General features: G+C 33.9%; 1 protein-coding gene across 1 annotated transcript in view; it reads right to left on the bottom strand.

Annotated features, from left to right (window-relative positions):
* Window positions 1-546: 546 nt before the first annotated feature.
* The window catches only part of TMTC3 (transmembrane O-mannosyltransferase targeting cadherins 3), a 34697-nt gene continuing 15768 nt past the window's right edge, over window positions 547-19475 (bottom strand). Inside the window, exons 7-13 of the mRNA XM_052640808.1 lie at window positions 17729-17877; window positions 15658-15778; window positions 14029-14140; window positions 6546-6649; window positions 5150-5319; window positions 3111-3337; window positions 547-1361 (exon numbers count right to left, since the gene is read on the bottom strand). Coding sequence (XP_052496768.1) covers window positions 547-1361; window positions 3111-3337; window positions 5150-5319; window positions 6546-6649; window positions 14029-14140; window positions 15658-15778; window positions 17729-17877 — 1698 coding nt within the window. The remainder of the gene's footprint in view (window positions 1362-3110; window positions 3338-5149; window positions 5320-6545; window positions 6650-14028; window positions 14141-15657; window positions 15779-17728; window positions 17878-19475) is intronic.

Here is a 19475-nt window from a genome sequence, read left to right as displayed (position 1 = left end):
AAAATCAAAAAAGAATACAAAGTAAAGAAAGCCAACCAGTATTCTTTTGTAGTGCAAAGTCCCTTAGTTAAATAGAAGGTTACAAAGGAAAAAAGTATGTGTTCAATAGTGTTTTCAACTCACAGTCAGACTCCAATAGTTAAAGGAGAATGTGGTTAGCTAATCAATGTGAATTCACAGAATAAACCAGCACATGTTAGATTTGCCACCATGGGATTATCATTCCGACCTCAGATTATTTTTAATTGAGAGTAGTCAATATTATTCTGCTGAAAGAATCTACCTTCTATAAGAAAAGATACAGATTTGCCACCTGTGATTACTATTTCTGCTACAGTCCCCCAAACTCAAAAAACTACTGTCAAATATAAAACATATTCTGGGGTAATGAAAGGGTCTTTAATGAAAATCTTATTTTGATACTACATAGAGGCAGTTCATGAGAGACTCTTAGTATGCTCACTATTTTTCAAAGCTCTCAGTATAAGTAATCACATGATACAGACTGAAGTTCTTTGAAACCCTGTCACATGATAAAGAGTAATGCTATTCACCATTTAAAATACGTTCAATCTCTTCTAGTCTTTTTAAAGCAGCAACTCTTTTCTTTTCAATTTCTTTGATTTCTTTTGTTGTTTTGTGGGGAATTTCTTTGTCTGTACTTCTTCCTAATTGTTTGCTGGCTTTAGACTGACTCTTATTGTCATTTGTTTTTATTATTTGGGTACGTCTGGGCTCGCTTTTTATTTCTTTTACATTTTCAGTTGGAATTTTATCTCCAACGACACCTGAAGTCTTACCAGCTGGGAATACAGGTTGTTCTACAAAACTAGATGAAGAAATTTTATCCCTGACTATATTCAAGTGACGTTGAATATATTCTTCATGTGGTGCTAACGCCAATGTTTCAACCAGGCATCTTTCAGCTTTTAATAAGTCCTTCTCTTCAAAATAAACAACACAGAGATTGTGTTTTCCTTGCACATTGCTTGGATCCATCTCCAAAATCTTTTCAAAACATTTTTTTGCTCCATGTATATCTTTCTTTTGATTCATCAGGATGTCTCCCTTTAAAATGAGACCCTTGATATGATCAGGATAGTATTTGAGTAATTCTTCCAAGACTGGCAAAGCCATTAATTCCTTTGCAGTCTGAGAATACAGGAGAGCCAGATTAAACAAAGCACTTCTGAAGTCAGCTTGTAATTTTATGGCTTTCTTCATCCATATCTCTGCTTCAGAGTCCTTTTTGTCATCCATGGCAAGCATTCCCAAATTGAAATAACCATTAGCATCTTGTGGCTCTTCATTTATATAGCTTAAAAGTCGTTTTCTAGCTTCAGGTCTGAGTCTAACTTCTCCTAAGAATTTTTTTAAAAAGAAAAAAAATATATATCATTAGCAAATGAGTAAGTCTGAGGTAAAAAACAGAGGTGCAAATATTTATCTAGATTATAAAAACATAGCATCAAAACAGGTAATGGACAGGGAAGCCTGGTGTGCAGCAGTCCATGGGGTGGGTCACAAAGGGTCAGACACGACTGAGTGACTGAACTGAGCATCAAAACAACTAATTGATGTATCTAAATTAAAAAGCAGAAAGCAAAACCCTCAAAGTTTTCATAAGAAAGTGTGTTTGATGTACTGGATTGATAGCACATTACAAGTGGTAAGAGTTCCTCAAAAACTAAAATAGGGTGAAATATTTCCTGACAAGTTTAGATTCTAACTGGGAGTTGAGGAAGAATAGAGAATTAAGAGGAAGGTGCATGGAATTTGAAAATAGAGACATATATTCAATCATGATTCTGTTAATATTATGACTTTACTCACTAAAATAATTACTTGTCTGGGTTAACCTATTGAGTCCTCTAAGAATTGCATGAGATACATACAAACTGCTCAGCAAATAGTAACTATATTGTATGAACAAGATGTTTCATTCTTATTAAATTAGATATATTTTGTATGTTACTTAAAATATTTTAGGAAATTTCAAATATAAAAAGAATACCATTATATCTAAAGCCTATAAATATAAATTAAGATTCAGGAAGCAAATATTTATTGAGATGATGTCTACTGCAAATAAGTACCAAAAAAATTTCAGCTTCTACAACTACACACCCCAGGGATTAATTTTGTGTTAAATTATAGCTAACTTTACAAAAACATTAGTTTTCTAAATTAAGCTTTTCTGAATGCCAGGCATAAAGATCTTTATCCTTTTATTTGATAACATGATGATTAAAGAAATCTGAAATAAATCAGTAGGCTTAAGTTCTTGTCTTGGACTACTTACTAACCTAGACATATGAAGTTAGGGTAGTTATTACATTTATTTGGTCCTCACTCTCTAATCTATAAAATAGATGACTGGTAAAAATAAACTCAAAGACTCTCTTTAATTATAAAATATGGTTCTTACATTTTTTGCAAAAGTTTTATGAAAGTATTTAATAATTAATATAAAGATTTCTCCAAACATAAAAATTAAAAAAACCATAAATTATATATACTGCCTTCTGGAGCAGAACTAAAATTCTGATATATCAAAGATCCTCGTTTATTGTGATGAATAATTTGGTTTTGGTAAATTATATAAATATAGGAAATTATAATATCTGAGAAAACAGTAACACTGGGTATAACATGATATTGAAAATATTTGGACTTATAGATCAAGGGAAAATAGAATACTATTTTGTTTAAAACATATAATGCTCTTGACACCCTAGAAATAATTACTTAAAACTTTTTTTTTTTTTACAAATTCAGATTATTTGAATAGTATGATATTTATGCATAAGAAATATACTTCCAGGTATAAAGTGACAAAATAGATGAATAAAGTATTGCTTAATAGACTGTTTGAGAAGTCATTTTTAGCATATACCAGAGAAATTAACATTTAGAATGACACATATGCTAGGGTATATTACCTGAAAGGTGTATGTCAAGTATTTAAAATATTCTTCTTATAACTATTTATGCAGTTTTGATAAAAACCATCCATTCATAAAATGTTTGCTGGGGTAACATAATATACGACTTTATTATATTTCAAACTAGAGTATGTTTAAATATAGAGAAATTTTGAGAAAACATACCTGATTCTTGCATTAAGATAGCAGAATTGAATAATGCTAGTTTATGCTTTGGATTTAGTTCTAAAGCATGATTAAAGTTTTTCAGTGCCTCATTTGGTTCCTTAAGTTCAATATGAACAATCGCCAAGTTGTACCAAAGATCTGCATTATTTCTGTCCAGCTCTAGGGCTTTAAGATATGCTTCTTTTGCTTTGATAGGTTTATTCATTTTTAGAAGCAATTCTCCTCTGTGGAAAAACACAAGTTTTACTTATACTATCATGTCAGTCTTGTAGATACTATTTTCACAAGTTTTAAGCTTTTCCACATATTCACAGCTTTCGTTTTAATTTAGGTTCTTAAATTTTTTTTTCAAAAATAACTATCTGAAATTGTCCTTAAACCTAAACAGATTAATTTTGCACATTTGGTTTGCTATGTTTTCAAATATTATTCAAGAAGGAAAAAACATGCCTGCCTTTAGAGGGTAAGATATCGGGAGGTATCCAAGAAAGGGGAACAGACAATATATCCTTTGAATATATCTTGAAAAACAGCAGACTAGTCTGCATAAGAAAAATGATAGCAACTAGAGTGGGAGATCAATTTGTCAGAAGATGAGTAGCATCTGGAGAAGGAAAATAAACATAGCAGTGATGGGGAAATTCCAGTATTCAAATCTTTGTTAGCAATGTCTAACTATACAAAAAGCAGAACATTTAAAATTGTTTACCCCTTTTAATTATTTAGTTTTCTTCAATGAATTCTTAAAGGAATTAAAAAGCTGATCTGGTAGCATGGAAGGGCAATACTGCCACCTGTAGTTACTTTTGAGGAACACATCTGGAAATGATGATCAGTCTGAAAATCATTCTAGTAAGGTTATATTTTCTGTTACAGAACTTAAAAAGTCATTTTTACATATGTGCAAATCAATTTAAGTACTGATATAAGAATCAATTTTAATACTACTCTTTCCTAAAATATTAGCATAGGCATGAAGTCAAATGAACTATTAATATTCAAACTTCCTAGAATAAGTGTCCAAAATATTATTTTTAAAATAAATGCAGAGATTATTAAGCAATTCTTTATAAGTTAACTTAAGACAGGTTTTATATATTGATACAACCCCAGTAAACTTAGTGAATTTCAGTACTAGACAATGCTGAAGAAAGACAGCTTTCAGCTTATGAACAGATAAAAACTTAAATTCTGAATGCATTTTCCATATAAACAATGTGATAAATTATAATTAGGTTTCTGGAGCAGGCTTCAAAACAAAGTTTAAAACAATTTTTTCTCAAGTATAACACAAATGATAACATTTACATGAAATATCTTAGATTCTGACACATTGCCAAATTTTTATTTTTTACTACCAACTGAAGTTTCTTTGTAATAAAAGCATAAATAACCAGTCAATTCTTTTGATAGTTGGATATTATATAATTATTTCTTGATTATTTTATATGATTCCATAATTATACAATGATTTCTTAATCTATAATAATTAAGAAGTAACTACTTCTTGCAAAAATAACAATTATTTTGTTACAATTAAGAAGCAATCATAAAAGGAAAATTTTGGCTGTTTTAGGTAAAAACGAATTTGGTGTTGAGAAGCAAAAGAAACCAATGAGCTTTTTCTACCCTTCCTTTTGTATAAATAAACCTAAGTTTGCTGCTTTAAGTTATGGATTCTCTCTCTTTTTTAAAATATAAATTTATTTATTTTAATTGGAGGCTAATTACTTTACAATATTGTATTGGTTTTGCCATACATCAACATGAATCCGCCACGGGTGTACATGTGTTCCCCATCCTGAACACTCCCCGCCCCCCACACCTCCCTCCGCATTATCATCCCTCTGGGTCATCCCTCTTGTCAATTTAAAATAAATTAAATTTGTTAGTCTAAAACAAGCTATGTTTCTATGCTCTTGGTTACCAACTAAGATTTACTAGAAGAAAAAAAAGCCAAATTACTGAAGATAGCCTAAATGTATATGCAGATGAAGCTTCCATCTTTTATAGTGAAAGCCTAAAGCGAACTATACCTGCTAATGTAAGCCTGCTTGAAGTCTGGCCTCATGCTTATTGCTTGTCGGTACAGCTGATCTGCTTCTTCCAGTCGGGACTCATTTGCTCGGATCAGGTTGGCCAGATTAATATAAACATTTAAATGGTTAGGTGCAATTCTGGCTGCGTATTTTTTACCAGGAATAATCTATTAATAAAAAAACAAACATTTTTATAAGTTGATATTTCAGTACCAAATAAAATCTGAAGAAGTCCTAATGTCTTATTTAAAATTTACACAGAGGATAAAAAGCTAACTGCTATATTAAAATAAAACATAAAAATATGAAATAACATGCAGTATTCACGAAATATAAGTAAAATAATGCTTTGACGCAATGATGGATGTATTTTTTCATTCATGCTAATCTCAGTAGATTATCATTAGATTTTCGTGTATGTGTTATTTTATAAGTCATATAAGTCAGAACTTCCACAGGCTAGAGTCCCTTAGTATGCTGGAGTCAGACCAGGAACAGAACTCAGGTCTTTTTCCTCAGTCTAGTATATTTGTTATACCATGTCAACTTTCAAGTTGTCAGCAAAATGTTTCCTGGTTGTGACAGTGGGGTAGTTAACTTTACTTCAGAGCTTTACTAATTCCTCACTTGTTTGCTGGAGTTAAGACATAAAATTATCAATTAACTCTAAAAGTCATTAGGTATAATATATGTGAACCCCAATTCTCAATGAATACAATAAATTATATCTGATAAAAATCCACTGAACACAATTTAACTTTAGAATCTTAGGACTGAAAGAATTCTTAATGTATCATGTGGTCTAAGTGTTTTTAAAACATTTATCAAACTATCAAAATCAAACTATCAACTCATTTCAATAGTGCTACAGTATTAATACAAACTACTACTGAGAAAATTAGAGCGCAATGTGAACTATCTTTTCTGATTACACACAGCTAATAAAGGGCAGTGTCAGATTTTGTAACTTTGTCTTGTGATATCCAAGAAATCTTGTACTTGTGACGTTATAGCAACTGACAGGCACAGATATATATCCACTCATTTTATCACTTTGCTTTGTTCATTTATTTTTTAATAGGAGTTAATGTTTACTGCTTAATGTACATAAATAAAATTCTTTTCATTTAAAGTCATTTAAAGTCATAGATAACTTATAATAAAAAATATCTAAAACTCATAATTTCATAGATTTAGTTTTCATGACTATGAGCTTTTTAAATTAAGTGAGCTAGATAGGTAAATGCAATTTTTTATAAAACAGTAATAGATGGTTCACTGGACACCTTAATTTTAATCCAAATTAAGGATAAAGATTTTCCATCTGGATAATTCTATTCAATACAAACATCCAGCAGACATGACACAATAGGAATAATTTTCGACAACTTACTTGAGGCATCAGCGACTTAGCTGTCATATAAGATTCTTCAGCTTCTTTGGTTCTATTTAAATTTTTGTAAGTTCTTCCTACATTCATGTGGGCACCAATATCATCTAAAATAAAAGAAAATCATTTGTTGGCAGATACACTAACTAGTGTCCAGTGTAAATTACTTAGAAGACATGTTTTGAGCAACAACTAGGCAAAAAATGCGAAAGCAGGCAATAGGTCCTGCTTTCTCCTTAAAGCTCTTCTAATACAACTTACTAAAACTTACGAGGCAAGGCTACACTAGAGACTATTATAAAGTACTGGAAGAACAGAAAATACACATATGATATGAAAAAAAACTATCTGAATGGTTTCTGGAAGGGTTAAGAGACGAGACAGGAGAAATAAACATAATGAAGGAATTTATGGTTTTTTTTCTCTTCACTATATTTTACTGTCCTATACTAAGGCTTACTTCTATTTCCTTAATCACATGGCTTTGGAATTCACTCAGAAAGTATGGCTCAACTCTAAAAGTGAAAAGGGTCACCATGATTCCCACAATAATCTCAAGTATTATAAATTGCAAATATGCATCCATGGTGGGAAAGGGGCAAACAGACTGAAAAACTTTGAAACTTTTTAAAAATTTTTGTGAATATGGTTGGAGTGTAAGTTATCAGGATTCTATAGTATTTAGGATGCAGCAGCCCAGCTCCCTTAAATGATGATATATTACCATATAATTTAATTAAAACTTTTAAAAAGGTTGTGTTAATATCAGAATGTCAGGAACTTTTGTCTCATTTTGTGATACAGAAAATTGAGCCCTCAGCAAATTTGTTCAGAGACAGAAAAATATGCAATTCAAATTACAAAGATATGAGGGTTCACTGTACACTGGTTTCAAGATATACTTTCCAGTAAATATTTCAAAGGTTTGGAATAAAGATAGAAAGAAGGGAGATCTTAATTTAGACAAATTTTACTCAACATGAATTTCTAACAGACATGACAAGGTTTCAAATTATGATTACTACTTGCCTGTGACACCGATGATGATTTTGCATTTGTGGAATAGTTCTCTGCCTGCAACTCCCAGGACACATAGGGGCCAAGCATATATATCTTAGGCATTCCCCTAGGAGGAGAGTAACAGTCCTAAGATCTTGCTATATTATGTTTCAGGTTGGCAATTGTGTGCACTGCACAAAAGCTGTTAGATGCCATACAGCTTCAGTTAGAGAACTAAGGGACAAGATTAGGGGGAAAAAGGTTGATTTTTTTTGTTTTTAGATACATTACTGAATCTCATGGGGCTTCAGTAGGGGGTCAAGTCAAAAAAAAAGAAAAAAATGCTTCCCAATACTGGCTGCATTCAGAATACTTGTGTAGCTTTGAAAAATTCAGATATCTTATCCCACTCAGTTCTATCAGAACAGAATCTTCAAAAACAGGACTGCAAAAATGTTTTTTAAAGTTTCAGAGGCAATTCTGATGTAGAGCGAAGGTTGAAATGCACCGCATTACCAAGAGTATACAGAGTTTTGCTCTTAAAAAGCTCTTTTTAAAAAATTTACTTTTTATTGAAGTATAATTGTATTACAATGACGTGTTAATTACTGCTGTACAGCAAAGTGACTCAGTTACATATATATAAGCTTTCTTTTTCATATTCTTTTCCATTGTGGTTTATCACAGGATATTGAATATAGTTTCCTATGCTATACAGTAGGATCTTGTTTATCCAAGCTCTTTATTTTTTTTAAACATCAGATAAATCTATACCAATTACCCTAGAGATCAGAAAGTTACCCAGAAAAAACTAAAGAGTGTACAGAACCTGAAAAAATTAAGTATAAGTGAAAATTTAATCTAAGAAAAGAATAAACTGAAAGTTTAAGTAAATAAAAGTGCAATTAGGTCAACTAAGTATTTAATATATCACTGAAAGGAGCTCCAATTAATCTTAGAAAAGAAAGAATTTATCCATTAGGATGAAAGACAAGGCAAATTACTACACACTGGTCAGGTTCTTAGAATTATGGCAAGGAGATATCAATGGAGGCCTCAGACACTCAGTAAGGCATCCTTACTTTCTCAAGGAACAAAGATAGCAATTAGATAGCTTTTAGCATCAAAAGAACTATATGACACATCTAAAAGGAAAAAACTGAAAAAGCACAATTTTTAAAGCAAATTTCTTTGTAAGTTACAAAGTTTTAAGATTCCAGGAGGAAAGAGCATTACTATTAAAGTAAATTTAAATTTGGGAAAAAAAAAAAAGTAAGCAAGCAGACAAAATATAAAAATCAGTTACATTTGAATGACTAAGAAGCTACAGAGTTTCAAAAAACAACCTTGCTATTGTGAGTGCACTATCCAAACCAACAGCAGCATGAATCTAGCAGTCTGTCTTTAATTCAAGGTAAAGGAGGACTGGCAAATATCAGGCAACTCTGTGCCGAATAACTCTTCAGCCATCAACAGTAGAGCTACGTATTCTTGCACTGATAGCCTAGGCATCTGTGTTGCTTTCCCATTATCTCCTGCGCACAGACTTGTCAATTTATTTAAAAAGATAAATTATAAACATCTAGAAACTTCTGAAAACTTAAAAAATCATTCCCTTCTTGATGGCATCAAATCTGAACTACAGGCCCATGATTGTTTTCTGATAATAAACAGTGTCAAAGATTTGCTGGAGTTAGACAAAAATGAAATTACTGATTTCAAGGCAAAAATAAACCATAGGGGAAATCTGGTGTTTCCTGAGAAAAATCTATTCTCATAACGTATTTATGGAAACTTTAATTCTATTTGCAAAAAATTTAGCTTGTGAATTGATTTTTTAAAAACACCTGTAACCATCAAAACAAACAAAGAAAAACCCATAATCAATTGTCTAACATGCACGTCGCCTGGTCAAAAACCACTCTGTAGTTTATATTCTTTTTCTGGCTAAGCAAGAAAAGCCTTCAGATTGAATGTCTATTTTTTTTTTTTTAAGCTACTTTAAATGTTAAGAATCTCTACTCACTGTGATCCTACACTTCTCTAGGGTTTTAAATACTACCTACATGCTTGTTACTTCAAATCTTTATCTTTAATCCTGACCATTCATTCCCCTTATCTCCAAACTTACAGATCTGTCTCCATCTGTACATCTAATAGGGACAAAAAGACTTGATTTCCTCCTCTCCATGTTGTTTCACCTGTCAAATCTATCTATGAAGAACATAGCTGAAAAACACAGAATGAGCCAGAAGTCTTTGAATGCCAAATTCAATGTTTCTAAGATTATGCACTTTTTCATTGTAATAAATGAAATAAATACAATGAAAATACATTACAAATGAAATACAATAAATCACTGTAATAAATGATTTGCCTATTTTTCTAGCTCACTGCTTATTATTAATAGAAATAGCAACTTTGAGAGGATGGTAGGTAAGTCATACTAAAGGAGATAGGTTTAGTAAGTATCTCAAAAACAGCCAGAAGTGACAACTGAAAATGAAAGGAAAAATGATTTTAAACTAAACATCCATAATTACATCCACTGATAAAGAACTCACCTGTCAATGCAGGAGACACCAAAGACGTGGGTTTGATCCCTGGGTTGGGAAGACTCCCTGGAGGAGGGCATGGCAACCCACTCCAGTATTCTTGCCCAGAGAATTCTATGGACAGTGGAGCCTGGAGGGCTACAGTCCATGGGGTCACAAAGAGTTGGATATGAATGAAGCTAACTAGCACTCTAGCTGCTGCTGCTGCTGCTGCTAAGTCGCTTCAGTTGTGTCTGACTCTGTGCGACCCCAAGGACAGCAGCCCACCAGGCTCCTCCTCCCTGGGATTCTCCAGGCAAGAACACTGGAGTGGGTTGCCATTTCCTTCTCCAATGCATGAAAGTGAAAAGTGAAACTGAAGTTGCTCAGTCGTGTCCGACTCTTAGCAACCACATGGACTGCAGCCTACCAGGCTCCTCCATCCATGGAATTTTTCAGGCAAGAGTACTGGAGTGGGTTTCCATTGCCTTCTCCAACTTAGCAATAGCATGCAGCTCTAAACACAATTTCATTCAGTTTCAACAATACAATGAGATAGAAATTACTATGCAATTTAGGATAAGTCTGAAGGGGCCTAAATACCATCCTTAGTCTTGAAGTCCCTGCATGCCTGACATAAAGATGACTTTGCTTTTCTAAAAACTCCCAGAATGAACCTAAAAGGCTTTAGAAAGCAATGAATTAAAACTGCCAGAGTTAGTGACTGCTGACTGTGTATACAACTGCGCTAGATGATGCAGCAGGTGTGAAGATGAGCCAGATGTTCACACGATCCCTAGGGAGCTCCACAGTTCAAATGTAACACACGTATTTTAAATGAATAAATATTTTAAATAAACATTTAAATACCAGATATCACAGGAAAGATATGAAAGTTGTAAGGAGTCTTGAAGATGAGAAACATTTGCTCTAATTGGAAAGACAGAAGGGTTTTTTTTCCCCCTCTAATAAGATCACTGACTCGATGGACGTGAGTCTGAGTGAACTCCGGGAGTTGGTGATGGACAGGGAGACCTGGCGTGCTGCGATTCATGGGGTCGCAAAGAGTCGGACACAATTGAGTGACTGAACTGAACTGAACTGAACTGAAGAGGAGAAGCCATGTGAGATGGGTTGCAAGAGATGCATAGGATATGGTGGATGGTAGATCGGATGGAAAGGGAGAAGAGAGGAATTCTAAGTTCAAACATGTTCTAGGTTCAACATGAACAAATGCAAAGAGGTGAGGAAGCCCACCACACATGCCCTGTATTTCAAGAAAAAACTAAACTGCATGAAAAGCCAGGGGAGATAAAATTGGAAAGATGGCCAGACCATCAGTTATACATTTCTACAACATTCTCTAACTAGAATTCAGCTTTGCCTTGGGAAAACTGGTAGTTTTTCCAAGTGATGACTGTGATCTTTTTATCTTTTGCAACACTGGGCCTGGAGTTAAGTGTCCTCCTAGATCCATACCACTTGCAGACCACTGCCACTTTTTAAAACCACTCCTTTCTGAATTTCAGGTCATTAAACTCTGTTAACCACTATCCCTCCTTATTGTAGTGACCAACTGCAAGCTTCTGGTTCCTTTTTATTCTCACCTTCTCTCCAAAATCATACAGTTGTCAAAATTCTTTCGTGGTTTCAAATCTATGTAAGGTGTATCTTCTAATACTTGCTTTGATATCCTTTTTTCCAATGATTTTCACCCCCATTCTCCTTTAACTAGTCAATTCAATGGTCACAGTCTTGTCCAGCAGAAGCAAAGGGAGCCATGCACAGCACTCCCCACCCCGCCAAGTATATTGAGAACTGTGTGTGTGTGGAAGTACTCTTTGGTTATCATGCTGAATGGAAAGTAATGAGTTTATTGGGTAGGTGGGGGCCATATTTGGTACATACCCTGCAATACAGACAGTTCTGCATGCTTGAAAAGCCAACAGCATTTCTACTGAAAACAAGCAATGCTCCAGCTAGATCCTCCTCAGAAACCAACAATTTCAGATCTATAAACCACTGATCTGATCATCATCTCATGTTTCACCCTCTCTCACATGTCTTCATAACCAGCTTAGACTATGTCTCAATATTCCCTTAACTCTGTTTAGTAACACATCTGACAAAATCCTAATCCTGTTTAACCAAATTCTCTGTGCCTGCCTATACTATATATAAAGTAGTGGGAGAAAAACAACCACATCAACTGGTTACAGTGGAGAGTGAAAAAGTTGGCTTAAAGCTCAACATTCAGAAAACGAAGATCATGGCATCTGGTCCCATCACTCCATGGGAAATAGATGGGGAAACAGTGGAAACAGTGTCAGACTTTATTTGGGGGGGCTCCAAAATCACTGCAGATGGTGACTGCAGCCATGAAATTGAAAGACGCTTACTCCTTGGAAGAAAAGTTATGACCAACCTAGATAGCATATTCAAAAGCAGAGACATTACTTTGCCGACTAAGGTCTGTCTAGTCAAGGCTATGGTTTTTCCAGTGGTCATGTATGGATGTGAGAGTTGGACTGTGAAGAAGGCTGAGTGCTGAAGAATTGATGCTTTTGAACTGTGGTGTTGGAGAAGACTCTTGAGCGTTCCTTGGACTGCAAGGAGATCCAACCAGTCCATTCTGAAGGAGATCAGCCCTGGGATTTCTTTGGAAGGAATGATGCTGAAGCTGAAACTCCAGTACTTTGGCCACCTCATGTGAAGAGTTGACTCACTGGAAAAGACTCTGCAATACAGACAGTTCTGCATACTTGAAAAGCCAATCCCTTGATCCTGGGAGGGATTGGAGGCAGGAGGAGAAGGGGACGACAGAGGATGAGATGGCTGGATGGCATCACTGACTCGATGGACGTGAGTCTGAGTGAACTCTGGGAGTTGGTGATGGACAGGGAGGGCTGGCGTGCTGCGATTCATGGGGTCGCAAAGAGTCGGACACGACTGAGCGACTGAACTGAACCTGAAGAAGGGTGTTACAGCTGCTTGGCAATCACACTGAGTTTGCCTAGTCTATATATTTTCCTAGATCTTCGTTTCTCAACATGTGATTCGTGGGATAAGTATCACCTAGGAACTTATTAGAAATGGAGAACCTCAGGCCCTACTCTAAATCGCTATACACGAGAACATGCACCATTAGATCTCCAGGTGACTCACACACACAATAAAGTTTCTGAAGCCATGTCCTAGATGACTACTTCAGACTCTCTCCTGGTCTTAGATCTCCAGAACGTCCTCTCCCTTCCCCACACTCTACTGTTGATTCTGCTTTCTATGTCACTGAGAAAACAAGCAAACAAAGAATAACTTTCAGAAGTTATTTGTCTATTATTCACCTGCCTATCTGTATCCGTGTTTCTGTACTCTGCTTTCCCTGTTACTATATGGTAACTACTGGTTCAGCTGACTGAAGTCCTCATCATGAGTACCAGATCCTAATTATCTATTCTCATCTATTCAAGAACACTGATCCTTTACTCCGTTCCCCAACCTTGAATTACTACTTTGCCGAGCTTCAATGCACTAGTCACATACATGCCTTGTTTCTTTCATCTTTAAAACCAAAACCAAAAAAACAAAAACCCCCAGCATCCTACTACCCTCTCTTGACCCCATACTCAATACCAACATTTCTTATCAGTTTTTAATATCAACTGTCTCCAGTTCTTCTTCTACTCTAATAGGCCTTTGTATCTATCACTCCACCAAAATTGCTCATCAGTGCCATCCAACAAATCTGTTTTTAAAAAATCCCTAAATGTCTGATATAAATAGCTCTAACATATAACCCAGTTCAAAAAATAAGCCAGCACCAAACATTATAGTATTCAAGTCAGTTGGAATAAAGCTTGAAAATAAACTCCACCTACTTTCTACAAATATAATCAAATTTTCAAAAAGAAAACAAACTATTAACAACAGCTTTATTAATCAATAATGCTTACCTGGCTGAACATGCGTAGCCTGTAAGAAGTATTTCAAAGCTCTCTCAAAGTTTTTTTCATTTTCCAGAGCATGACCCACATTATTCCATAATTTGGCATTATTTTTATTTACCTTAAATACAGAAGTATAGATAGAAATTAGTTAAATTTTAAAAAATGAGTCTAATTAACACAGGTTTTGTTTGGTATACTATTAGGAAAGGAGTACTCCACAGAAATGTCTATGAATGGATGAAGGTAGTTCAAAAGTACAAACTTCTGAGTTATAAGTAAGGTCTAAGGATGCAAATATATAGAACAGGGAATACAGTTAACAGTACTATATTGCATGTTTGAAAATTGATAAGAAAGTAGATTTTAAAAGTTCTCATCACAGAAAAAAAAAGTAACTCAAGGAAGTGATGGATGTTAATTTATTCTGGTGATTGTTATATACATATATATCTAAAAATAACTATATTATACACTTTAAAGTTAAGATGAAGTTATATGTCAATTATATCCCCAAAAAACTGGAAGTCATTCAGATTTCTTTCAGAAAAAAAAGAAGTGCAGGTACGTGTGTGTGTATATGCATATGTATAACTCCATATATATAACTCCAATTAACACAGATAACTGTCTGATATATTATTAGGAACAGAGTGTTCTATGGAGATGAAGAAGGGGTAAAAATGAAAACTGCTTCATGAAATTTAACCTCTCCTCCCTTTCAACATCAACATGCTAAAACTTCAGTTCATCTATTTTATATATTAAAATTTTACTTCATCAAAGCATAGAGTTGTTTGAAAATTCCTGCTCCATTATTTATAGTCTTTTGGGAAAGAAGGAATTTGCACGAGAGAATATGTTTAAACACTGCACTGATGACTTATTTTGAGGCTTGACATAAAGCTATTTATGCAATCTATTAGAGCAATGGGAACTGTGCAGAGTACAGAAACAGCCAAAAAGGAAGTTAAGAGTTTAAAGATTTGAAGAAAAGGAGCAACTGAAAAAAATCTTTGCTTATAACTTTTACAGAAAACAAATCATATGATTTTTAAAAAGAACTTTTCTCATTTATATTGTCCATTCCATAGAGATGCACCATCCCTCCTTTCTGCCACTTCCTATCTTTCCTATAGTTTTATAACCATTGGCTAATCCTCAGTATGATAGGGTGCCATTTTCTGCCATGTATTTTATTTCATTGAATCTAAGATGCCACCAGTTATAAGGCTCATCGTTATCTTATATATCATTAAGAAACAAAAAAGGTCACTAATTGTAAGATGCCTTTCACTGTAAGATTTATTCTGATTTCAGACATGTTAAAAGGTTAAAAAACAGTACACCTTAAGAACAAATGAAACAAAGTATTCACATTTAAACATTTTATCATTTCAGTGTCTAACAACTGTATAGCATTTGGGGAATTATTCATATATGCTCCAGACATACAACTAAGTACTATTCAGAGCACTGGTTATGGTATAATTATACAAGGAACAAATTATTTTTATTAATTTTTTGGTGAAGTATTTAACATTGAGAATTAATTGTCAAGTTAAAAGTAAAGTTAGAACACCGTAGCAGAAATGGCAATAAGAAATAATTGGTGATATATTTTGAATAACATTTTACCTTCAAGGCTGACATAAACAGCGTATATTCAGACTCCCAATCCCAATTCCTGTGGAGTGTTTTTAAGGCATGAGTGAGTATCACCAAAGATAGACAAACCCAGGATAACTTTTTAAACACACTGTTTAAGGAAGAAAAAGCAGAACAAAAAAACATTGTCTTCATCACCAAAAAGAGGTAAGAAGTATGTTAAATATCTCTAAATGTTGTGTTTGAATTTACTCTGAAGACTAGGGACTGTTCTAATAATCATCCAGCTTGAGAGAGAATAACACCAAAAAAATTAAACATTATAAACACTACTGTATAAAGTTCAATGACAAAAAACTGATAAACCAGATTTTTAATTGTGACTTCTTAAGAGTTCTTTTGTATCATTACCTATAACCTGAATACTCTTAGTGGTGTTTATAAAGGGTCAATCTCATCCCTGGCTATATTTAAAGACAGTACCGCTTACAATATACACCACAGGTTATCATGATATTCTTCGAGGAATCTTATTCTTCTGTGTGTGTGTGGCTGTGCTGGGTCTTCGCTGCTGCGTATAGCTTTCTATAGTTGTGGTGTGCAGCCTTCTCAATGCGGTGGCTATTCTTGCTGCAGAGCATGGACTCTAGGGCATGTGGGCTCAAAAGTTGCGGAGCACAGGCTTAGCTGCCCTATACATGTGGGATCTTGGTTCCTGAACCAGAGACTGAATGTGTCCCCTGCATTGGCTGAGGGATTCTTAACCAGTAGACCACCAGGGAAGTCCCAGAATTTTACATTTTAAAAAGCTAGAACTATTCATTGAAAGTCATAGTAAAATTAACCCTTTATAAAATAGAGGCAAATTACTTACATAGCTTTAGGTTAATCACTTGGGACACAATTTGTCACTTACAAAACGATTGTTATACTTCAATAATCACTATGATCTTATTTGGTATTAGTAGTATTAATGTTCCTTGAGCTTTTGCTTTTTGCCTCAGTTACAGAGTTCTGTTTCTTTCATTTTGATAGATCCACTTAACCAGGATAAGAGTCCATGGATCAGAAGGACCATGGACATGAGAGATAGTCAGATATAAATTTAAATCAAGACTCTGCTGTTTACTAGCTGTGTGGTCTTGTGTAATTCAGGTAACTAATATGAGCTTCAATTTTCAAATGTGCCAAATGAAGTTAAGGGATGTCTAGATTAAACGAGAAAACACATCTACATAGTGTATTACAGAGCTGGCACATGGGAGGCACTACAAGATTGGCAGTGATTATAACTGGATACATCTATGAGAAAGTTTAGAGTGAAAACTGTAGTAACGGATGAGATCGTTAGGGAGAACATGCAATGTGAGAAAAACAGCTATTTGTAAAACTCTGAGAAATAAAAAACATTTAAAGAGCTGGTACAACAGGAACAATCTGAAAAGAGGTTGAGGAGAAATGAGCACAGGTGGTGGAGAGTCAGGACAGAGACTTTTACAGCTGCCAGGGAAATACACTTTAAACCAAGCACTGATCAGATTTACCCACAAGACTCAATGTGTTACACGACAGTAAAGTGATGAAGACAGAAGTCAATTCTGTGGGTTGAAAGGGGACGGGAAAGTAAGAAAAAAGAAACAGTGACTATTTTTTCTATATATAGTCAGTGATTATTCTGTTCCTTAGCAGTGAGTTTAAGGCAACTAGAACATGGTGGTTTCTATGAAGCAAGACATTGCATATTGCTTTCTATATGCACTTTACATGTATTAATCCAATATGACTCATTTAAGAAGACTGTATCTTAGTTCATTACATATGAAAGCAGCAATGATCATTTGAAACTTTAGTCTTAATAATGTTCTTTGTAGCATCTGCATCTGAATGAAAATCTCTTATGTGTTAGACTGTAAAATAAAATTATAGAAATATGAGGAAAAACATAGATAAGGTAGGAGTTAGTGAGCTAAGACTCTCAATGTGAAAAACAAAAAGGTATAAAAAGATAACATAAAAATAGAATAAACATTTTAAACACTTAAATGCATCATACTAAATTCTACAGTTAGTAAGCATTAAATGCACTAACATTTTAATTCACCTTTTGTTTGATATTTTCTGCCATCCATGGGCTACCAAAATACAGAACCCCATGCTAGGAACATATAGTACTCGCTCAGCAACAACAAATCCAACTGGGAAAAAAAGATTTGATGCAGGAATAAATGGTAATGCCATTAAACAAAGTGCCTACAAAGAGAAAAAAGATAATTTATTAAATTAAATAATATACACACATCAACAGTCAAATCCAAATATTTAATCATTTAATCTGGATAATGTACTGGTGGATCAATTTTAATAACACTATAAATACTGATTTAAACATAAAGGAAACTTAAGGATGGTAACAATAAACATGAGGATGTATGTCAGCAAGATGAGATGAAGTCTTCCTAAATACCAGAGCTTACACCTCAGCCTCATCAGATAAAAAATGTATGGCAAAACCAATACAGTATTGTAAAGCAAAATAAAGTAAAAATAAAAATTAAAAACAAAACAAATATCTAAAAAAAATTAGTAATTTTTATATATCTAACTAATGTGCGCAAAGAGTCATACACGTGTGACTGAGCAATTAACATTTTATGTAACTTATGTGCCCGTGGTAAAAATAAACTGACAGGAAAAGGTATTAGTACTACTATGTGTAAGGTATACTGGAAATTGATAAGCTATGTTTCAGACAAGACAGTAGACTACTTCTACATGTTACTTCAGTATTGCTCTGCATGGTATTCTGATGGGTCACATACATTTAACAGACTTAGTATATGTATAAAAATAAAACTGGCCCCTTTAAATAAACAGTCATTTATTCCGTAAGAATTTCTAAATTTCCAACACTGTGTACTGTGTTAGAAATAAACATCACAAAATGCTTAGACGTTTTTGCCATTTTGAAAACGGGATGGCATATGGTTTCCAGATTACAGTCACTACAAAAGATAAGACAAAATAACTAGCACACAAATAACTTATGGAAAGAAATAAGCTGGTTGTCAGTAGGATATCTGTTTCCATGGACATCTGCTTCCATATTCTGTTACTCTGATTTATTTTATAGTACCTTCTGCAATAAACACATTGTTTTTTCAATTTCAGAAGTCTGAGAGTCTTCTAACAGTTTGAGAGGAAGCAATGCTTTTTATTATACTTTACTACTGAAAATCTATGTAGAACTGTAAATAGTGAAAATAATACTTTCTCTATGAATCACAAATTAATAATTTGTAATGATCCAACACTGAATCTGAAGAAAAGCACTACCATCAAACTGCTCACTATTATCAATTTATAAGTCTGAAATTTTAATGCTTTTAGTCAAAAAGGTAAAACAGTAAGCGTGCATAATTCACTTTCCACTTCCCAGAAATGTTGACAAAAACAACCAGGTAGCTGTGAAACAGAAGTATTTGTTCCTAAATACACGATCCTCTTTAAAAAAATTCCCTGTTAATTCATGGATGCCCTAAGGCAATTTCATTTGAAAGAATAAAAAGTGTTAAATTCATCCAAAGAGGCATCATGGATTGATGAATAAGTTACACAAAAAAAGAAAAGCCATCTCTCAAAAAAAAACTATTGATTCTTCAATAAGAAATGTCTCAATGATTAACTTACTCAGATGTTCTAATACACTGTTAATGTATGCCAACCAAGTTAACTATAATGCAACATCTTCTCAGAGAGTGGAAAGAGCGAAGAGTTCTGGAGGCAAATCTGTTTCACTTTTTATAATAAGGTAAACTACTCCAGTCACCTTGTGACTCCATTTTTAAAAA

The sequence above is a fragment of the Budorcas taxicolor genome, chromosome 5 (assembly GCF_023091745.1).
Source record: "Budorcas taxicolor isolate Tak-1 chromosome 5, Takin1.1, whole genome shotgun sequence".
In the NCBI taxonomy this organism is placed as follows: Eukaryota; Metazoa; Chordata; class Mammalia; order Artiodactyla; family Bovidae; genus Budorcas; species Budorcas taxicolor.
This window is presented reverse-complemented; position numbering and strand designations above follow the sequence as displayed.